General features: G+C 50.8%; 1 protein-coding gene across 4 annotated transcripts in view; it reads left to right on the top strand.

Moving 5' to 3' along the window:
* Positions 1-19,613, top strand: part of TRIO (trio Rho guanine nucleotide exchange factor) — a 356,186-nt gene that overhangs the window by 331,816 nt on the left and 4,757 nt on the right. For 2 of the 4 annotated variants that reach the window (XM_023625830.2, XM_070246030.1), the window contains exons 43-55: positions 48-140; positions 867-917; positions 1,153-1,230; positions 2,176-2,367; positions 4,541-4,718; positions 6,945-7,765; positions 12,148-12,395; positions 14,188-14,326; positions 15,137-15,164; positions 15,340-15,502; positions 15,760-15,881; positions 17,234-17,312; positions 19,128-19,328. In XM_023625830.2, coding sequence (XP_023481598.1) covers positions 48-140; positions 867-917; positions 1,153-1,230; positions 2,176-2,367; positions 4,541-4,718; positions 6,945-7,765; positions 12,148-12,395; positions 14,188-14,326; positions 15,137-15,164; positions 15,340-15,502; positions 15,760-15,881; positions 17,234-17,312; positions 19,128-19,328 — 2,393 coding nt within the window. Of the gene's footprint in view, positions 1-47; positions 141-866; positions 918-1,152; positions 1,231-2,175; positions 2,368-4,540; positions 4,719-6,944; positions 7,766-12,147; positions 12,396-14,187; positions 14,327-15,136; positions 15,165-15,339; positions 15,503-15,759; positions 15,882-17,090; positions 17,313-19,127; positions 19,329-19,613 lie in introns of those variants that run through there. The other 2 variants (XR_011430259.1, XR_002802647.2) reach the window with 2 other exon arrangements.

Genomic DNA, 19,613 nt, shown 5'->3' with positions numbered 1-19,613 from the left:
CCCTTTGAAAAAACACTCAGATCTTTTTTTCTCCTTTAAAACCACAGGACTTAAAGCAGCGCCTGGGCCACAGGTTGCAGCTGACAGATTTGTTAATCAAACCAGTGCAGAGAATTATGAAATACCAGCTGTTACTGAAGGTGAGGGGCCGGGGGCACATCTGGCGTCAGGAGTTTGTTTGATGAGAGGGTAGGACTTGGTGAGGGGACTCTTTTTCTGTGAAAAGTATAAAGCAGTCTTGTTATTTCTGATGTTAAATATTTTAGAGTAAATTTTTAAAAATTTAATATGACACCTTACACTATTTTCCTTTACATCAAGTTCTGAATCAAAATGTCAGTTAAAGTGAACTTTTCTCCCCACCGCAGATCTTTGAATACTAATGATTTCTCTGCAGCTCTAGCGACCTTAGATATTTTCTGATCTTCTTAGAGCATCGCATAAAATTAAAATTTTAATCCCTGCCTGTTTCTCTGTTGGCTCAGCAATGGCCCTTGATTGATTGAAATTCCTAAGCACGACTAAGGCAGAAGCACACATTTTTCCGTGATGAAAGCAACTGTTCAAATGTCTGGAGAGCCCTTCATACATAAAACTGAGAACCTGGCTAGAAAGAGAGGCACGAGCTGGTTTTGGAGTAGAGCAGGAGCCATTGCCTGCTTAAGTAGATCCCATTGACTTTGCCCTACTGCAGCTGGAAATCCATTTAAGGATACCTTTTTGCTGTGTTACTGGGAGGAAAAAATGAGAAAATAGAAGTAAAGTGCTCAGCGCATGCCTGGTGCATCGTGAGCGAGAGCAAGGGAACGGTTAGCTGCTGTCACGGTCGTCATCCTTAGTGTGTTCTTCTCTCCATTTCCACACAGGACTTCCTCAAGTATTCCAGGAAAGCTAGCCTGGATACGTCAGAACTAGAGGTACGTGCATCCCGTGAGCTGGGCCCCCCAGGCTGCCCCCGGCTCCTCCCTTAATCCCCGTGTGTCTCCTGAGCAGCTTGTCCCTGGGAGGGTCGCGCAGAGGGGGATGGCCAATTTTTCCATGACCTGGACGTGCCCCACACATGGAGGGCTGGACCTGGAGGTGTGTTTGAGGGTTGGCGCACCGGCTTTTCCCCAGAGAAGCTGACCACTCACTCTGCTCCCCCCACTGCAGAGAGCCGTGGAAGTCATGTGCATCGTACCCAAGCGCTGCAACGACATGATGAACGTCGGGCGGCTGCAAGGCTTTGACGTAATGCGCTGCTCCTCTTTAAACTCGCCCCTCTGGCTGCCGTCACTTCCTTTTGTCTTGGGTTATTTATCTCCTCGTGTAGAAAGCTCATCCTTTTTGCGTGGTTTTCTGTCGTCTCTCAGTGTACTTCAGCCTGATTGGTAGTTCCTTTCAGCTTCTTTCAGTGCATTTGATTTGCTTTTTGAGGGCCTTCCCCCGCTCAGAGCCCAGCGCCTGGTAGCCGAAACAGGCAGGACTCTGCCTTGTCACTGGGGCCCTCTGCTGCTGTAACAGCGGGGTTTCCTTTCCTGGCGGGGAGTGGGAAGCTGGAGGGCCTGCCCATCTGACCCGCCTGGGAGCTTGACTTCAGCGTCACTGTGTTCATCGTTGGTCTCACAGACTTTTCTGAGTTTGCCAGACTATTCACATTACATATTATCTATTGGTATCCTGAAGATACTCAGAACCAGAATCTTTTTTTTTTAACTATTGAATAAGAAAATGAGAGAAGTTTTTACTTCCTGCCTACTGTTTTGCTTAGGGAATTAGTGTTTAAAGTTCTGGTGCTGTGGTTCTGAAAAAAAGCACATGCAGAATCTCCTGGAGGGCTTCTGAAAACGCAGGATCCTGTGCATCTCTCATTGGGTCCTCCTGGGGGTTGCAGACGCTGGTCCAGGAACTGCACCTTGAGAACCACTGTTCCCGTGTGAACTGGGCACTAGATCCACTGTCAGTCTTTGATTGTAACTGAGGCCAGTGATTTATACAGAGGTTGGCAAGAATCTTATTTAGGTAATTAGTCTATTTGGGGCTAAGAACTCATTACAATAAAAGAAATTTTTAAGCTCTATAAATTAATAGAAGAAAAATATCTTATTCTATGGGAATAAGAAAGAAAACAGAACTTCAGATATCTTAACTTAGAATGCACTGTTTTCCTCTCCTCTTCCTTTGCCCCCTTTCTAGGGTAAAATTGTTGCCCAGGGCAAGCTGCTCTTGCAGGACACATTCTTGGTCACAGACCAAGACACGGGCCTTCTGCCTCGCTGCAAAGAGAGGCGGGTTTTCCTCTTCGAGCAGATCGTCATTTTCAGCGAACCACTTGATAAAAAAAAGGGCTTCTCCCTGCCGGGATTCCTGTTTAAGAACAGCATCAAGGTAACGCGTGCTCCCGTGTTTTCTCACGTCCTGACGCGCCCATCATGCTGATAGACTATTTCCTTTTCAGCGATGACATGTTCAGATCCTTCGTTTACTAAATATTTAGAGAATTCTTTAATACACTTCCGAACTTTAAATCCGCTCCATGCCTCCGCTGTCTGTATTCTCACATTGCTGATGTCTCGCACACGTCTCGCTTGACCACAGCCATTCCTGTTCATGATGAGGAGACCTTGGCTTCCTTAGATTTGTGCCTCACCACCTCGGGACTGTGTGCAACTCAGTTTAAGCTCAGAGGCACAGATTTGGAGTATTGCTCAAAGACGAGAGCAGACAGCTTGGCGGGTGTTGTCATCTTTTCCCCTGTTTAACAAGGACTTGCTGTGCACTCAGTGCTAGGCACGGGCTGCAGGGCTGGACAAGACAGGCAGTCTGTGCTTGGGGTAGCTTGCTTTCTGTTGGAAGAGAAGGACAAATAAGTAAACAGACAAAATATTGCAAATGGCCCCGAGTTCTGTAAAGGGGACAAACTAAGGGTGACATAGAGAAAAGCAGAGAAGGAGGCCTGAGGTCCCAGCAGCCTGCCCACCCCCCCCCAGCTCCTCCACCTCTGCAGCTGTGCAGGCCCCAAGGTAAGAAGGGAGATGTGCTTCCCTGCGTTAGGGCCTCCTGCCCTAAGCTGCCAGGGTCCCCATTAGGGACAGGAGCAGGGAACCTCTTAGGCCCTCTGAGTCCTGAGACCTCAGTTCACAGGCAGGACACTGTGCCTTCTTCCATCCGGCTCCCCACTTGGGCTTCCTCAGGCTGGGGAAGGGTCTTCTGCCCACCAGAGCCTGGGGAGGCCTCAGAGCCAGGCTGCACGACGCTGGGCCACAGGCCCTCCTGTCTCACACCATCCTCCAGCCCCTCCCGCCTGGCCATTTGAGGCCCCTCCCTGATCATCACTGCACCCCCACCCGTCACCTGAACTTCTCACAAGTGTCTAGACAGAAAGTCCATCACCATAGGCATTCCCTTGATACATTGTTTTACATATCCTGCTTCTATAAAATTCTTTTATGTAGTTTAGATGTGATGACAAATATAACTTCAGAACACATTATGTTAATATTCGAGGTTTTAAATGGTTTCATGTTATTCCTGGGGCAGTGAAGTAAGGGATAAACATTAGGTCATCATATAGGAAATGATGGGAAAACAGGTAATCCCAGGCCCACATTTCTAGTTAGTTATTCAGGCTCTTAGTTAAACTCCTGGTAATCCCCATGAACCTGAGGTAAAAGAGTCATTGAAAAGCTTCAAGAAAATGATTTCTGAAGCAGTAAGAATAACAACTTAACTGGGGCCGGCCCAGTGGCACAGCAGTGAAGTTCACACGCTCTGCTTCAGTGGCTCAGGGTTCACCAGTTCAGATCCTGGGCGCAGACCTATGTACCACTTACCAAGCCATGCTGTGGCAGGCGTCCCACGTATAAAATAGAAGAAGATGGGCACAGATGTTAGCTCAGGGCCAATCTTCCTCAGCAAAAAACAAAAAGAGAGAGGATTGGCAGCGGATATTAGCGCAGAGCTAATCTTCCTCAAAAAAAAAAGCAGCTTAATTAAAAAGTGGTTGCTTCAATTTTGACATAGGGTGAATTTTACTTTGCAGTTGACCAGTGGGAATAAATGTACTTTAATTTTTTTGTAGTAAAATACACATAAAACTTACCATCCTAACCATTTTTAAGTGTGCAGCTCAGTGGCATTAAGTACATTCACAGTGTTATGCAACCATCACCCCCATCCATCTTCACGACTCTGTTCAACCTGCAGAACTGAAACTGCATGCTTGTTACATACTGCCTCCCCTCCCCCTCCCTCTCCCCCCAGCCCTGGCAGCTGCCATTCTACCTTCTGTCTCTATGAATTTGGCTACTCAAGGACCTCATCTGAGTGAAATCATAACAGCCTTTGTCCTTTTGTGACTGACTGACTTCACTAAGCATAATGTCCTCAAGGTTCATCCATGTTGTAGCATGTGTCAGACTGTCTTTCCTTTTTAAGGCTGAGTAATACTCTATTGAATGTATCTGCCACATTTTGTTTATCCATCCATCCGTCGATGGACACTTGCGTTGCTTCCACACTCAGCTTGGCTATTATAAATAAATGCTTTAATTTTTTCAAGGTGAGTTGCCTTTGCCTGGAGGAAAATGTGGAAAATGATCCCTGTAAATTTGCTCTGACATCAAGGACGGGTGACGTGGTGGAGACATTCATTTTGCATTCATCCAGTCCAAGTGTCCGGCAAACATGGATCCATGAAATCAACCAAATTTTAGAAAACCAGCGCAATTTTTTAAATGGTAATGTGTGTTCTGTTACTGGCATGTGTTTTCTTTCCCTAATGTACACATTTCTATTTCTATTTCTTTTCTCTCTCCTATTACATACTGATAGTAAGAACAGGCCTTATTTAGCACTTACTGTGTATCAGGCCCTGTTCTAAATATTGTCCATATATTTCCTCATTTCATCTTCACAATGACTCTATGTGGCAATCACTACTGTTATTCCCATTTTACAGATGAGGAAGCTGAGGCACAGAGTGGACTAGTAATTTCCTCAGAGTCCCACAGATTGTTGATGGCAGTCAGAATTCCAAGCGGGCTCCCTGGCTCTTGGGCGTGTGCCCTCACCACCATACTGCTCCATCCTGTCCCACAGTCTCTCGCACCGTGTGTGCATCAGAGCCCTGTCCTAGGGAAGGAATGCGTGAGAATAACTAAGGCAGCAGACAGAACTCGCCAAAGATGTTGGAGACGCTCTCCTGCAGCTTTAAACTTGTGTGCACTTCATCACGCATCCACACCCCTCCTCCATTGAAACACAGGGCGTATTTGTCTTCCTTCCCAGCTTCCGTGACGTGAGTGACTACAGAGGGGCTGCAGAATACCTTAGAGGGAGATGTTCTGCCCAAGGAGAGTGATCGTACTGACCTTACGTGCAGATCGTTTCTTTGACTCATTGTGTCCATGACCTGAAACTCCCTGCTTCTCTCTGTGATGGCTGGCTTGACTGTGGCTTTAATTTGGTGATTGTTGAAGAGCTTCAGGATTTCACTTGGAAGCTAAATCCTCACTTAACGGCTTTTCTTTGTCCTTTTCTCCGTGTCCACGTTCTGTGTCTATACCCCAGTGGTGTAGGATGTTGTAGTTTCTCTGTCACCATAAAACCACCTTTACACCTCTCACGACATTCAAGAACCAGGAACATAGGCACTCAGTGAAAAGCCAGGGTCACGTGGCATTTTTGGCCGAGTGGTCATCAGCTGCCTGGGTGTGAACTCCCAGCCCCTGTCCAGACTGTAGACTGATCACTCTTTACATTTGCAGTGAGAAGTGGACCCGTGGAACTGGTGAGGGTCCGGGACAGTTCCTGTGCATGTAGAAAAAGGTTTTGCTCCTATGACAGTAAGCAAGTGCACATCTCTTTAAATATGCTGTTCTTAAGTGGTGCATTAAATGCCAATCCATAGCGTGTAACTATTGGGAAATCTCTAAACTTTTACCATCATCTTTTTTAAAATAAAATGAACTGCCTCCCAAATTGCAAGCATGAGTAGGCCGTGCTGTTAAAGTTTACTGGACACTCAGTCTAGGTAATGATGATAAATGCCTCTTCCAGAGGGTTGGACGAGATCAGGAATGGAGCGGGAGCTCTAGGCATGTTAGCCCCTTCTCTCTCTCCCGTTAGCTGTGGCCAACACTGAGTTTGTAAAATGTCGTTTGGCTCCAGGATGCTTTCTCACGCAGGCCTAATGCCTCACAGGCAGAAAGGGGCTACGCCTGATTGTTGGATTTCTCAAAGGTTTTAACACTTTAAGAATCTGCGTTATTGTTTTCATGTGTCTTATTTGGCATGTTTCCTGCAGATGGTTATGTAACAAACTAAATCACTAAAGTTGAGAGATGGGGCAGCTTCATGACCCACAGGGTCTTGGTGGAGCCCTCTGCTTTCCCTTGTCTCTCATGTCCAATCTGCAAAACAGAGGTGGTCCCTAACACCACCTCCATGCAGGATGATCGCAGGCTTGCTCAGCTCCCAGCCAGGTTCTTCTTTGCCTAACTGCTCTCTGGTTTAAAGAATACCTTTGCAGCTGCTGGGCTAAACTTTCCCACCGCGTGGGAGCCAGCTGATACCTGTGGAGACCCAGCTCAGTGTCCCCTAGCAGTGTGCTGGGCCTGCCCTTGACACTGGCCTGGGATGCTCTGGGCTGATCCGACTCTTTTTTGGCAGGGATGCTGTGTCTCTGCTTGCTCCCCAGCCTCATGCTCATTCTCTCTGCGCTTCTGCTCCCTTGGCCACACACACACACACACACACACACACACACACCCCACCCCCCCCCACCCCGATGGAGTCAATTTAGCTCTGTTCACAAACAGGAGAGTACAGGACCTTTTCCTTTGCTGATAGATGGTGTCCTTGGCTGCCTCCAGGACCGCTGTGTGTTTGTAGGTCATGATGATTAGACGTTGGTGGATTACCCTAGGACTGAATCTCTTCTACTGTCTCTCACTGTTTTACAGCCTTGACATCACCAATCGAGTATCAGAGGAACCACAGCGGGGGCGGCGGCAGCGGGGGCAGCGGTGGGGGCAGCGCAAGTGGTGGGGCCCCCAGCAGCGGCCCCAGCAACCACAGTGGCGGCCCCAGCAGCTGCAGTGGCCTCCCCAGCTCGAGCAGAAGCAGACCCTCCCGGATCCCCCAGCCTGTCAGACACCACTCCCCCGTGCTGGTCTCCTCTGCAGCCTGCAGCCAGGCAGAGGCAGACAGGATGTCAGGTATGTCCACTCTCGGCCCTTCACTGCCTCCTCCCAGCAGCGGCCCCGCCCTGGAGGCTGGCCCCGGCCAGTGCGGCAGGCACCCCCCCAGCGGAGAGTCCGAAGGTCCTGAGAGAGAAGCAGAGCAGATCCCCAAGATGAAGGTGATTGAGAGCCCCAGGAAATCTGCCGGAAATGCTGCAGGCGCAAGCCCGGAGGGAAACGCCAAGGAAGCGCGGGCCAACCCGGAGGACAGCCGCTCTCGGAGTGGCCTGGGCTCCCTGCCCCTGGGGAAGCCCAGGCCCGGGGCCATCTCGCCTCTGAACTCTCCTCTCTCCACCGCGTTCCCTTCTCCATTTGGCAAGGAGCCCTTTCCCCCCAGCAGCCCCCTGCAGAAGGGGGGCTCCTTCTGGAGCTCTATCCCTGCCTCCCCCGCCAGCCGGCCGGGCTCCTTCACTTTCCCGGGGGACAGTGACTCCCTCCAGCGGCAGGCGCACCGCCACGCGGCCCCCAGCAAGGACACGGACCGCATGAGCACGTGCTCCTCGGCCAGCGAGCAGTCCGTGCAGTCCACCCAGAGCAATGGGGTAAGAACGCCCGGCGGCCGCCGCCCGCCCGCCCTGCTGCCTCTGTCCCGCCAGCTCTTCTAAACCTCCCGGCCGCCGCGCTCTCCTACTAACTCCTGGCTCTCCGGTGCTGCGCTGCGATACTCAACTCTTCCGGCCTCCCTGTGCACTCACCGAGTAGACACACGTGTAGCTGCGTGTGTGTCCGCAACCCGCAGGCCTGGACGGGCGCCCAGCATGGAGCTGACACAAACGCCTTCTAACCTCTCTGCTCCGGGCGGACAGCGTGCTCTCGTCTCTACTAACTCACTCCTTGCTTTGTGTGTGTCTCCTTAATACGAGAAAGCAAATCCTTAACCTTTTGAACGCATCTTTAAGTCTGTTTCGTTTTCCGACCAGCAGATTATCTTGGAACTACATTTTTAGCCTTGCCTTCCTCTCATACAGTTTTTAGAGGGGTCAGTGTCCTTGCTGTCTATCTCCTATTTACATTGAAACTTGTACACTTTAAGCTTTTTGCTCATCGCTTGGTTGTGCTTTTTTATGCCTTAAATTATCTTTGCAGCGTTTTTGACTCATCTGAAAAAAAAAATCCCTCAAGAAAACTTCCAACAGCAACTCAAAGCAAACTAAGCTGACAAAATGGGGGGAAGGAATCTCTCCAGTGGAAGTGTTTGCTTCCCCCGAATCTCACGCTGGAAGAGAGAGACTACCCTAAGGCGCCTGCAGACCGGCCTGGCCGCACCCGGGGCGGGGCGGGGGCGCAGCTGGGGCGGAGGGAGGCGGAGGCGGGGCGCGCGGGCCTGGGAGCGTTCTGCGTTCCGTGCAGCAGGGGGCGCTCCGGGCAGCCTCGCCCGCGGTCTGCTGTCACTGGCGTTGTATTCTCACGCAGAAGGGTTGCTGGTGGGTTTTTCCTCCACTTTGTGGCTTCCTCACTGTCCTACCCACCTGTTTTCTACACGGCAGATTCCCTGACCCGTAACATTTTCCTGAAGGCATGTGTGAGGGAGTAGAAGTGTTCTAATGAGAGTATGTGATCGCTTTGTAAATTTTTAAATACATTTCCCTAAAAGGGTCTGTGTCTCTCTTTATAAAAAAAAAGAAATCTGGCTTTTGCATGTCTCTCTCTTCCCTCTGTACTTCTATTAATGCCTTATTTGGGTTGACTTGGCCTTATTTTTTCTTCCTATTTTTTGTTATATATTTTGTTAAACTCAATCTTAATATTGAATAGAGGAAGAAATTAGGAAATGGATCCTGGTACATTTGTTTACCCTTGAGTCTTACTGTCAAAACTAAGTGCTCGGGGCAGGCATCCCCGCCACTGGCGTCCCCGTTATGGGTGCCTTACTGCGTCCTGCACAGCAGCTTGGCCCCCGTTGAGATTTGAACTGCTCGGGTGAGCGTCAGAGCTCGGTTTTGGTCATGCCACCTGCCGGCTCCCAGTTGGCTTCTCGGGATGCAGGCATGGCCTTCAGCTGAGACCCCTCCGAAATCGGCCGGGGAGAAGCTCTTGAACTCGTCCTAGCCTGGACTCCTGCCCACAGTGCCCAAGGAGTTCTCAGGGTCTGTGCTGCAGAATGAACCCCTCAGCTGCTCAAGTGCAGAACCCCGTGCTGGTCTCTGGACACAGTGAGCGTACACGAAGACCAGCCCTCCTGGCTTCCTCCCGGGATGCTCACTCTGAGACACAGGCACTGTCCGGGTGGCACATGTTCCACAAGGTTTAGGTTGGGAAGTTACCTCTTATTTCTGCCTCTCAGTTTTTCTTATGTGGCAGGGAACCTGGAAAGGGGAGTTGCCAGTATTTTGGATGAGTCAGAGTGCCTTAGAGAGATGCCCTAGCAGCCTGGGAAGACACTAGAGGCCTAAAATGGGCTTTGGGCCTCTAGGACTCTGAAGTATTTCAGTTAAAAGGAACTGTACCCTGCTCCCGCCCACTCGGGCCATCTTACCCCCTGGTGGGTCAGCAATGGCCTCCTTCCTTCTTGACCTCTCCCCTGGAGCTGTCTGCAGCCACAGCCAAGCAGCTGTGCCTAACCCACAGCCCGGGTCCTCCTCCTTCCTTTATATGGGCACCTTCTGGAAAGTTCTGCACAGATCAGGAGTGGAGTGGATGTGGGTCAACCCAGACAGTGACTGTACCACAGCCAAATGTGGGCACACAACCTCCCTGTGCCCGCCTGCCCCCCTGGGCAGCAATAACAGCCCTCCTTTCTCTCAGGCCAGTGGCCCATGCACATACCTGACCTCCCCTTCTGTAAGGGAGTGATGCTTGTGCCTGCTGGCAAGGCGGCTGTGAGCATTGAATAAGATAGATTTTAAATGCCTAATACTTAGCCTGGCACATGTTCAGAAAATATATACTTTTATTATTGTGGCAAAATACTCAAATTATGAAACAAAGCCTGGTATGCTGTATTACCGAAAGCAGCTGTGCCACAGAAATTGTTTTTTGTTTACATTTTCTAGCAAATTTGTCTTAGCAGTCTCAAAACTATTGGGTGTGGCTATATAAGTCAGAATACTAGAGTACAGCCGGAGCTCCGTACCTGTGGGTTCCACGTCTGAGGAGCTAACCAGCCATGGATCAAAAGGCCTACATTGGTTGCATCTGTTGAAAATATACAGACTGTTTTTTCTTGTCATTATTCCCTAAACAATGCAGTATAACAACTATTTACATAGCATTTACGTAGTATTAGGCATTATAAGAAATCTAGAGAGGATTTACAGCATATGGAAGGGTAGTGTGCCATTTTAGATGAAGGGTTTGGGCATCTTTGGGTGTTGGCATCCACAGGGATCCTAGAACCAGTCCCCCTCCGATACCAAGAGACAGATGTACGTGCTAAAAGGATAAAATTGTTTGAGTGAGTATCCACAGGCTAAAGCCTAACGTGGACAGCAGGAGCATTCGTGAGGGGCAGGAACATCAACAGACTCCTCAGCTGAGACAGGAACGAGAGCTTGGCAGCCCTAGTGTGTGTAGTTAAATTTCCCGTGAGTCTAGATTCAGAGCCATGGCCCCAGGATTCCCAGCGCACTGGCACATGGACAGCAGGCAGCTGTCTGCTCCGGCGTGACCTGACACCAGCTCAGTGGCCCAGGGCTGTCTGACATCTAGGGGGTCGCATCTGCGCTAATCCAGGACCTGCCCCAGGCATCCGAGAGCCTAGCAGAGGGTAGCATCATTGCAGTCCTGGGGATCCATGAGCATCCAGACAGCGTGGTTGCTGGAAGTCTCTGAGGACTAACGGGAGCAGGGCACCTGATGCCGTTTCCCACACCCCAGCTGTTGATAGAGGAGATGGGGCAAGAGGTAGCTCAGGACTCAGCAGTGGTCTCCACTTTCTCCTCTCCCTTGGGTCACAGAAGTCACTTGGTAAATGATAGCTTGGGACAAACACTACCACTTGTGTTTTTTCTGCTCACCAGCTAACATCACTCAACTTGTGGGCTTGGGTAGGAGGGCTTAAGAAATTATCAGTGTTTTACTTTAGCAATCGTGCATCATTAGCTGAACACTGAGTACCTGCTACGTGTCAGTCACTGTGATGGACATAAAGATACAGTGGGGACCTGAGGTGTTTGGGTACCACTGGGGCTGCAGGGTAAGGTGGGGGCAGGCTTTCCCTGCGAGGGTCTGTTCCTGGGCGTGAGTCCCAGTAGTGTCCTAGCTCTTCTGTGATGCTATGTGATGTGTTCCCATGGCAACACTGCCTTTGGGCCACTTGAATCATGCAAGCTCCTACAAGGGCCACCCACTGGGGGACACATAAAGAATGCAGAGCAGCTCCCCGTAAGAGCAGAATAGTAGTTGATTTACTTTTTAGGTATTCTGCATTCTTCTTTTAGAAGGAAAAAGCGGGGGAAACGTTTAGGCCTGCCTGCAACTTGGCATGACCCTGGAACGTCCCTTCTCAGTGAACATTTTATCTGGCCACTTTGGGGCTTCTCCATGGTCTAACCTCTCAGCTGCAGAACTGCTCTTTGTGGCTTTTTGATTTAATAACAGTTTAAAATGAGCATGATGGTCACAGTGACGTTCCTGTGACGTAGGTGTAACCCAGCATGGCATGAACATAAGGACTGAGCTGTTCCTTTGAGGTTGCAAGGAAGATGGGACTAAATAAAAAGCTTCCAAAAGGAAAGTGTCATCATTGTGCTGACCTCTTAGATTGTTCCTGAATTGTTGTCTAGAGCCACCTTGGTTTTCACTTAGTGGAAAAGAGGCACAAGGTTACTAAAGAGGGCGGGGGAAGGGAGTGGAGTGCCTCCATGTCTGTTGGGTGAGCCCTGCTCTGGGTCACCGTGTCGCAGCACACACTGACCAGCGAGTCTGTGTTCTCAGATCTCGTTTCAGCTTCTCCCTGCCTTTTTTTTCCATCTTTCCCCTACAGAGTGAAAGTAGCAGCAGTAGCAACATCTCCACCATGTTGGTGACACACGATTACACGGCAGTGAAGGAGGATGAGATCAATGTCTATCAAGGAGAGGTCGTTCAAATTCTGGCCAGCAATCAACAGAACATGTTTCTGGTGTTCCGAGCCGCCACTGACCAGTGCCCCGCAGCCGAGGGCTGGATTCCAGGCTTCGTCCTGGGGCATACCAGTGCAGTCATCATGGAGAACCCCGACGGGACTCTCAAGTGAGTGCCGGGCAGGCGGCCAGGGGGAGAGGGGCCAGAGCACAAAGGAGGCGCAGAGGCCCCAGGAGGGTGAGGCCCATTGAGAGGGAGCAGCACCGTTGTCACTTAGTTCAAGTTCAGCTCTAAGTGCAACGTGGAACCCCAAAGTGAAGATGGGGTGGCCGTCCATCTCTACCAGGTTCTTTTAATAACCTGCACTTGCAAACACACAGCTTTTTCAAGCCACTAGAGAGCATGACAATAATTTAGTCCCCAGAGGTCTTGAGGGGGGAGTGGTGAGGACTTTCCAAGGACCCTTAAATCGTTACCAGAGTACATCAGTGAAGATACTCATTGTGTGAGCTGCAGCTACAGATCTGTGTGCTGCCATTACCACAGTGCCTTATATCTTCTGGAAGGTTAATTTCAAGTAGAAAACTTGAAACCAATTTTACTGCGTTAAACATTATTTTAAAGAAAACTAAGTCCCAAGTGCTGGTTTCGAAAACTCTGTCCTTTGCTGAATCTCTCTGACTGTGGTAGAGGGCAGCCACATGGCGTCCGGGAGTGGAAGCATGGCAAGACTTGGTGATTTTTTATTTATTTATTTTGAGGAAGATTATTCCTGAGCTAACTGCTGCCAATCCTCCTCTTTTTGCTGAGGAAGACTGGCCCTGAGCTAACATCCATACCCATCTTCCACTACTTTATATGTAGGACACCTACCACAGCATGGCTTGCCAAGTGGTCCCGTGTCCGCACCTGGCATCTGAACCAGTGAACCCTGGGCTGCCAAAGCAGAACGTGCACACTTAACCACCGTGCCACCCGGCTGGCCCCAAGACTTGGTGATTTTTGAAGTCTCCAAAGGCTTCAGCCCAAAAACCCCGACCCAGAGGCTCTGACAGCAGTCACATTCCTCCCCAAGCATGGCTGTGCCCTCAGATGGGTCTCAGATGGATGTGCCAGCATCCCAGTACCACCTCATGCCTCTGGGTTCGGCGGTCGCACCCAAGGGTTGCTGGCTTGAGTTCAGGCTAAGAGAGCCTAACTTCTGTGGCAGTCCCTTGTTCTGTTTCTACTTGATACACAGAAATATTTCATTTTAGTACATTGCTCAAGAATCCCATTTTGTATTTTGTTTTCTCGAAAAATATTCACAGGCCCTCTATCAGGGTTCTCTAGAGAAATAGAACCAGTAGGATGTATGTGTGTGTGTAAAAAGAAGTTTATTATAAGCAATTGGACTGTGCGACTATGGAGACTGGCAAATCTAAATCTGCACTGTGGCAGCAGGCTGGAGACCCAGGAGAGCCAGTGGTGCCGATGAAGTCCGAAGGTACCCGCTAGAGAATTCTCTTTTGCAGGTCTTATTGTTCTAGTCAGGCCTTCAGCTGATTGGCTGAGGCCCACCACCATATGAAGGGTAATCTGCTTTACTCTACCAGTTAAAACGTTGATCTCATCCAGAAACACCCAGAATAATGTCTGACCAAATATCCGAGCATCCAATGAATGGCCCAGTGAAGATCCATAAAATTAACCATCACAGGCACCTGTATATTTTAATCCTTAAATTTTGCATTCAAATTTTAAGGATTAATATTAAAAAAGAATGTGTTGGTTTTACCTCCTGGTTGTTGAGAATCACAGGCAGTGATTCCCGGTGTTGTTAGCAGAGATCCCTGTTTCTGAAGTGTCCTCGGTCACCTGACCCACATACGTGGAACAATCAGCTTTTTCCAGTGCTGTCAGGGCTCATTATGGAACCCTGGAGAGGCATAACACTAAGGATGTGTTATATTCTCCCCAGGAAGTCAACATCTTGGCACACAGCACTCCGTTTAAGGAAAAAATCTGAGAAAAAAGAGAAAGACGGCAAACGGGAAGGCAAGTTAGAGAATGGTTACCGGAAGTCGCGGGAAGGACTCAGCAACAAGGTATCTGTGAAGGTGAGCTGGCCGCGGCCTCGGGGTGGGGCTGCCAGCGGGAGGGGTGGCAGAGAGCCGCGCACTCCTCAGGCATCGGCTGGCTGCACACGCGATGAGCCGCCTCCCAGCACGCCACCACCCTGCCCTGCGAGCAGACCCTGTGGGGCTGTGCGGAGGCTGTGTGTGTTCCATGGAACCAGGTTTACACGTGCACACTCACCCAGTGCGCGCCTGGCTCACAAAGGACACCATTAGGCCCCCGGAGGAGGCAGAGACGAGTTCTCAGAAACAGACAGTGAGGGCAGCTGTGGCTCAGACTTCCTTCCGTGTCCCGCCTGGACCACAGGGGAAGTGACTGGATGTGGAGCTGCAGGTTCCTTGGCTCCAGCAAATTCCCTTGCTTCTGTCAGCTTTACTCCTTTATCATCAGATTGCCTCAAACCTGTGGGGGTTTTACCTGGAGAAAAAGAACATATCTCCCAAAGGGAATCCGAGGACCCTGGGTTAGGACACTGGCCATTCTGCAGAAGGAAGGGGTCCAGGGACCAGCTGGACTCAGCCCATAGAGGAGAAAAATGGACATCTCCGAATTTAAGCAGCATTTTTGTGTTTGTGGGTAGGAAGGAAAAAACTCACTCAAATTCATGTGACATGAAGCTTTCAGGTGCTCTTAAAGGCGGTGGAGACATGGTGTGTTTTGATTGGTACCCAGGCAATCCAGGTCATATTTCTGCTCATCTTTCCATGGGAATTGTAGCCCTGGAATGAAAGTAATATACGTGTAAACAGCTCGTGGTTTTGATTAACACCTGTGTGTTTTTTCCATTTCAGCTTCTCAATCCCAACTACATTTATGACGGTGAGTTCTGGTACCTTTGTCTTCTGGTCTTAAGATGGCAGGTCTCAGGGTCGAATGTAACCTCGGGAAACGGTGCTCTGGGCCGGGGCAGCAGCGTGGGTCTCCTGTGTGTGAGGGGAGGCCCTGGGCGTGGGAGGGAGCTGCAAGTGACGTGTGACTGACCCCTCTCGTGCAGTTCCCCCGGAATTCGTCATTCCCTTGAGTGAGGTCACGTGTGAGACAGGGGAGACCGTTGTTCTGAGATGTCGAGTTTGTGGCCGCCCCAAGGCCTCGATCACCTGGAAGGGCCCTGAACACAACACCTTGAACAACGATGGTCACTACAGCATCTCGTACAGGTGAGGGAGGCCCTCGACGGCCGGTTTCACAGGCTGGTCGCGCTGTGACGGACGTGGTCCCTCCTTCAGTTACCTTCCTCACTGGACGCTTTCCATGAGGGAGCCTTTCACACCGGGCATGGAACTAAAATTAAAATTCCACTTGAAATTGCTCATCTGCACTTGAGCTCCTACTTTCCTGTGACCCAGAAGGAGAGGTTGGGGGCCACGCTGGGGGAGCTGAGCCTTTCTGACGCTGATGTATTGTTGTGCGGCAGTGACTTAGGAGAGGCCGCTCTGAAGATCGTCGGTGCGACCACAGAAGATGACGGCCTCTACACGTGCATCGCTGTGAATGACATGGGCTCAGCTTCGTGTGCGGCCAGTCTGAGGGTTCTAGGTAAGTGGCAGCCCTGGCTGGTGCCCATCTTCCGGGAATCTCAAGTCCAGAGTCCCCCCTACACGCGACACGGCTGGAAATATATGACACTTAGTCACTCGGGGGAGTTCCAGACGAGAGCTGCAAGTCGCAGACCACGGTCTCTGGATGTCCCAGGGCAGGTGATCTCACCTCTTGTGAGGTCAGAGGAGGTGCCCTATGAAGGCCTCTGAGTGAGGCCACTGGCCGCTGAGCCTCTGCTGCCAGCCTGTGGTGCATTCTGTGTTTTCAGTACTCAAAACGCGTTCTGGGATCCAATTCCGCTTTTATCCGATAATCCCTTTGACACTTTGGCTCCAGAGAATCTACTCTGAGTTGGTCTCATGTGAAACAGGAGTGAGAGGAAGGAGGAGGGGGTGTGGTTGAGGCCTGTGAAGGCTCCATGCCTTAGACCCTGACGGCAGCCCTTCCGGGCTTGTCCTCCTGATCCTTGAGCACAGGGCAACCATGGTGGGACCCCAGCTGCTTGAGTGTGACACTCTTGCTCTCCCATCTGCCCAGCAAGGCCTTGTTCTCTCTCCTCAGCTAAACCATGAGCTACTGGAGGCAGAACTCGTGTCTTAGGCCTTTTTAAGTTTCCCATAGTTGCACTTTGCATATGCAGATGCTCAGCAACAATACGCACCGATCAATTTCCAGCTGTCATTTTACAGAAGGCTAGCCCTGCAATACAGCGTTGCTGAGACCTCTCCTTGATCCTGCATCTGCTCCAGATATGGGAAGCCACTTCGAAGAGCGAGAATAAAACTCTGAACTAAAAGGGGAATTCGGTCTGGGAGCACGCTGAGTGTAGACAGCAGACAGAATCGCCTTAGACCTTTTATCCCACATATTTTAACCCCTTATATTTTAACCTTGTTTAGTCAAAGAAAGGAAGCTCTGATTTTTGTATCATGGCACAAGAGAAAAAGAAAATCTTGAGTTTGAGAGCAAAGAATCACTGGTGTTCTAATTTTAAAAGATGTCACAGAAATTATACATGTGAGTTTTATTTTTTTAAGTAAATCACATGTGAAAGCTTAGGGAGTTTAGGAAAATACGGGGCTAGTCCCACCACGGAGACACGAGCAGGAAAATAACGGAAAAGGAAGTGTGTGTGTGTTTCTATCACACAAATGCATCTTTTTTCCTCCTAAGTCCCAACATGCAGTGTGTATGTTACACTTCCAGCACGTCTCCGTCCCGATGAGCCACAGCGCAGAGCTCAGTGGCCGCATGTGGCTGCCGAGTTGGACAGCACAGGCCTTGTAGACTCCTTCCCTGAGAAGCGCCACGTATGAACCAGCTCAGGGGACGTGCTGCTCTTCTTGCAGGTCCAGGCAGTGATGGGATCATGGTGACCTGGAAAGACAACTTTGACTCCTTCTACAGCGAGGTGGCTGAGCTCGGCAGGTATGGTCCAAAGCCCAGAGCCCCTTCCGAGAGAGCAGAGTGTAAGGTGTAGTTGACTGTGAGGGTAGGTTGACCAAGTTAAACGGTGTATTCTGCCAGCAATTGGAACTTATATGTTATGTTTGAAACGTACCCCGTGATTGCCTTTAGATATTAAACACTGAGGAAGTGAAGACGACGTTTTCAGCTCAAGTCCAAGAGACAATTCAGGCCTGTGCCACACGCCATCCACTGATGTAGTGTGAGCTTTTCTGCTGTGCATCGAGGAGTCTAGCTATGTCCCATCCTTGGGGGAATTCAGAGAAGAGTCCCTCACACCATTTCTTGTAGGTCTCCATTCTCGCATGGGGTCTCGGTTGAGAAAGGCCGACATGTCCGCAGGTTTCAGCTGTGTGTAGGGGTTTAGGTGGAATGGCAGGGCACGCCTGCACAGCTGAGAGGCGTTCAGCAGAGCGGGCTGTTTCACTCCACCCCAGGGCCGTACCCTCAGGACCCGGGCTCCTTCTGACTCGGCTCGCCATCTATCCACACAGTGCTAATCCACATCACCCATGTCGCAGGAAGGAGGTCAAAAAGCATGACAGTTGAGCTTGCCTCTCTCAGGAGACTTTCCAAGCAGCTGTCCCAGCAGCAGCCACTTGATGTTCCAGTGGCCCTCCCAGGTGTCATGGCTCCAGTTATCTGTGCGCACGTCTGTGTGTGTCAGCCTAACATAGCTGTCAGGTTGCCGCACGAGGCACACCAGCGCTTGCTGTCCCAGAGCAGCAGCAATCTGTCACGTCACGCAACGTGCCCATCAGGGCAGTTACTCTCTTGGTCTCTCCTGAGCTCAGTCAGCTGGCATGCCCACATCTCACGCCCATGCCTGCAGCCTCGCCTGGGCCATGGGGCCCTCTCCACGTCAGCTTTCACCCTGGGCTTCCTCATGCGCTGGAGGAAGCAGAAGCCGCAAGGCTTCTTAAGGCCCAGCCTCTGAAATCAACAGCCATGCTCCCTCCATGTCCTGTGGGTCAGAACCAGCCTCGGGCCAGCCCAGATTCAAGAGAGGAGAGAGGGCTCCGCCTCTGCATGGGAGGAGGAGCAAAGGAGTGGCCCTCTTTAACACACCGCAGCTGCCGCCTGGCCACAGATTTACTTACATTCCTCACACTCCCTGCCGCCCCCCACCCCCACCCCCCCAAATCTCCCATCATGGCAGCAGGCTCGGGCTTGAGGTCCAGGATCTCGCCCCCGTCAAAGCAAGGTGCATCTGAAGCTTCTCAGGTGTGGTTCATTGAGTGCAGCTCTAGAGACCGTGAACTGGAGACCAGTTACCTGCCCCACATAGGCATCCTACAGTGACAAGTCAGAGGCAGATGACAGCAGGAGACACTCTGTTTATAAAGCGGGGGCGCCAGGTGACTAGGAGGCACCAAGTAGTCCCTCCCAAGCTTTTTCACATGATGGTGAAAGTTTTCCATGAGAGCAAAGGTGGAAGCTGCCTGGTGAGTCTCATGGTGTCACTTCTGCCACATTCAGTGGCGGAGGAGTTCACGTGGCCTGCCCAGACACAGGGTGAGGAAATGGAGTCAGCCTCCACAAGGGAGGCGAGCCAGAGTCACACAGCACAGGGCCTGGGACACAGGCAGGCTTCAGCGGGACCATAGTGGGGCCACAGCCCCTGTGTGGAGTGAGCGGGGCGATCAGGGCCTGTGGACAGGGCTGGGGTCGCCAGCCAGGGCGGGCTGCCCCACAACCGGTCCATTCAGGGTCACAGCCTTTTCTCCGTGACACACTCAGAGTCCTCTGAAATCATCTTCTCAACCTGTTTTCCAGGGGCAGGTTCTCTGTCGTTAAGAGATGTGATCAGAAGGGAACCAAGCGCACAGTGGCCACTAAGTTTGTGAACAAGAAGCTGATGAAGCGCGACCAGGTCACCCGCGAGCTTGGGATCCTGCAGAACCTCCAGCACCCGCTCCTTGTTGGCCTCCTCGATACCTTTGAGACCCCAACCAGCTATGTCCTGGTTCTAGAAATGTGCGTACACATTGCTTTCCGCCCTCATTGTAACCCTCAACCTCAACTCCAAGTGGTCTCATTGTTTGTTCCCTAAGGAGGTTAGAAATAGGGATTTTAGGATTCACAGAACTTCTGAAACCTACGTTTACTAACAGAGACTACAGTTTAGAGCTTTCTGGTAATGGCAGGAAGAAGGACAGCCTTCAGTAGTGCTGACAAGGCCAGCATCCAAACTCCCAGCACCACCCGGGCTCCCGTGGGGTCCCAGCCAACCCGGAGAGGCCACCTGGTGCCCCACCATCT

The sequence above is a fragment of the Equus caballus genome, chromosome 21 (assembly GCF_041296265.1).
Source record: "Equus caballus isolate H_3958 breed thoroughbred chromosome 21, TB-T2T, whole genome shotgun sequence".
Taxonomy (NCBI): Eukaryota; Metazoa; Chordata; class Mammalia; order Perissodactyla; family Equidae; genus Equus; species Equus caballus.
The sequence above is the reverse complement of the archived record's forward strand: the minus strand, read 5'-3'. Positions and strand labels throughout refer to the sequence as shown.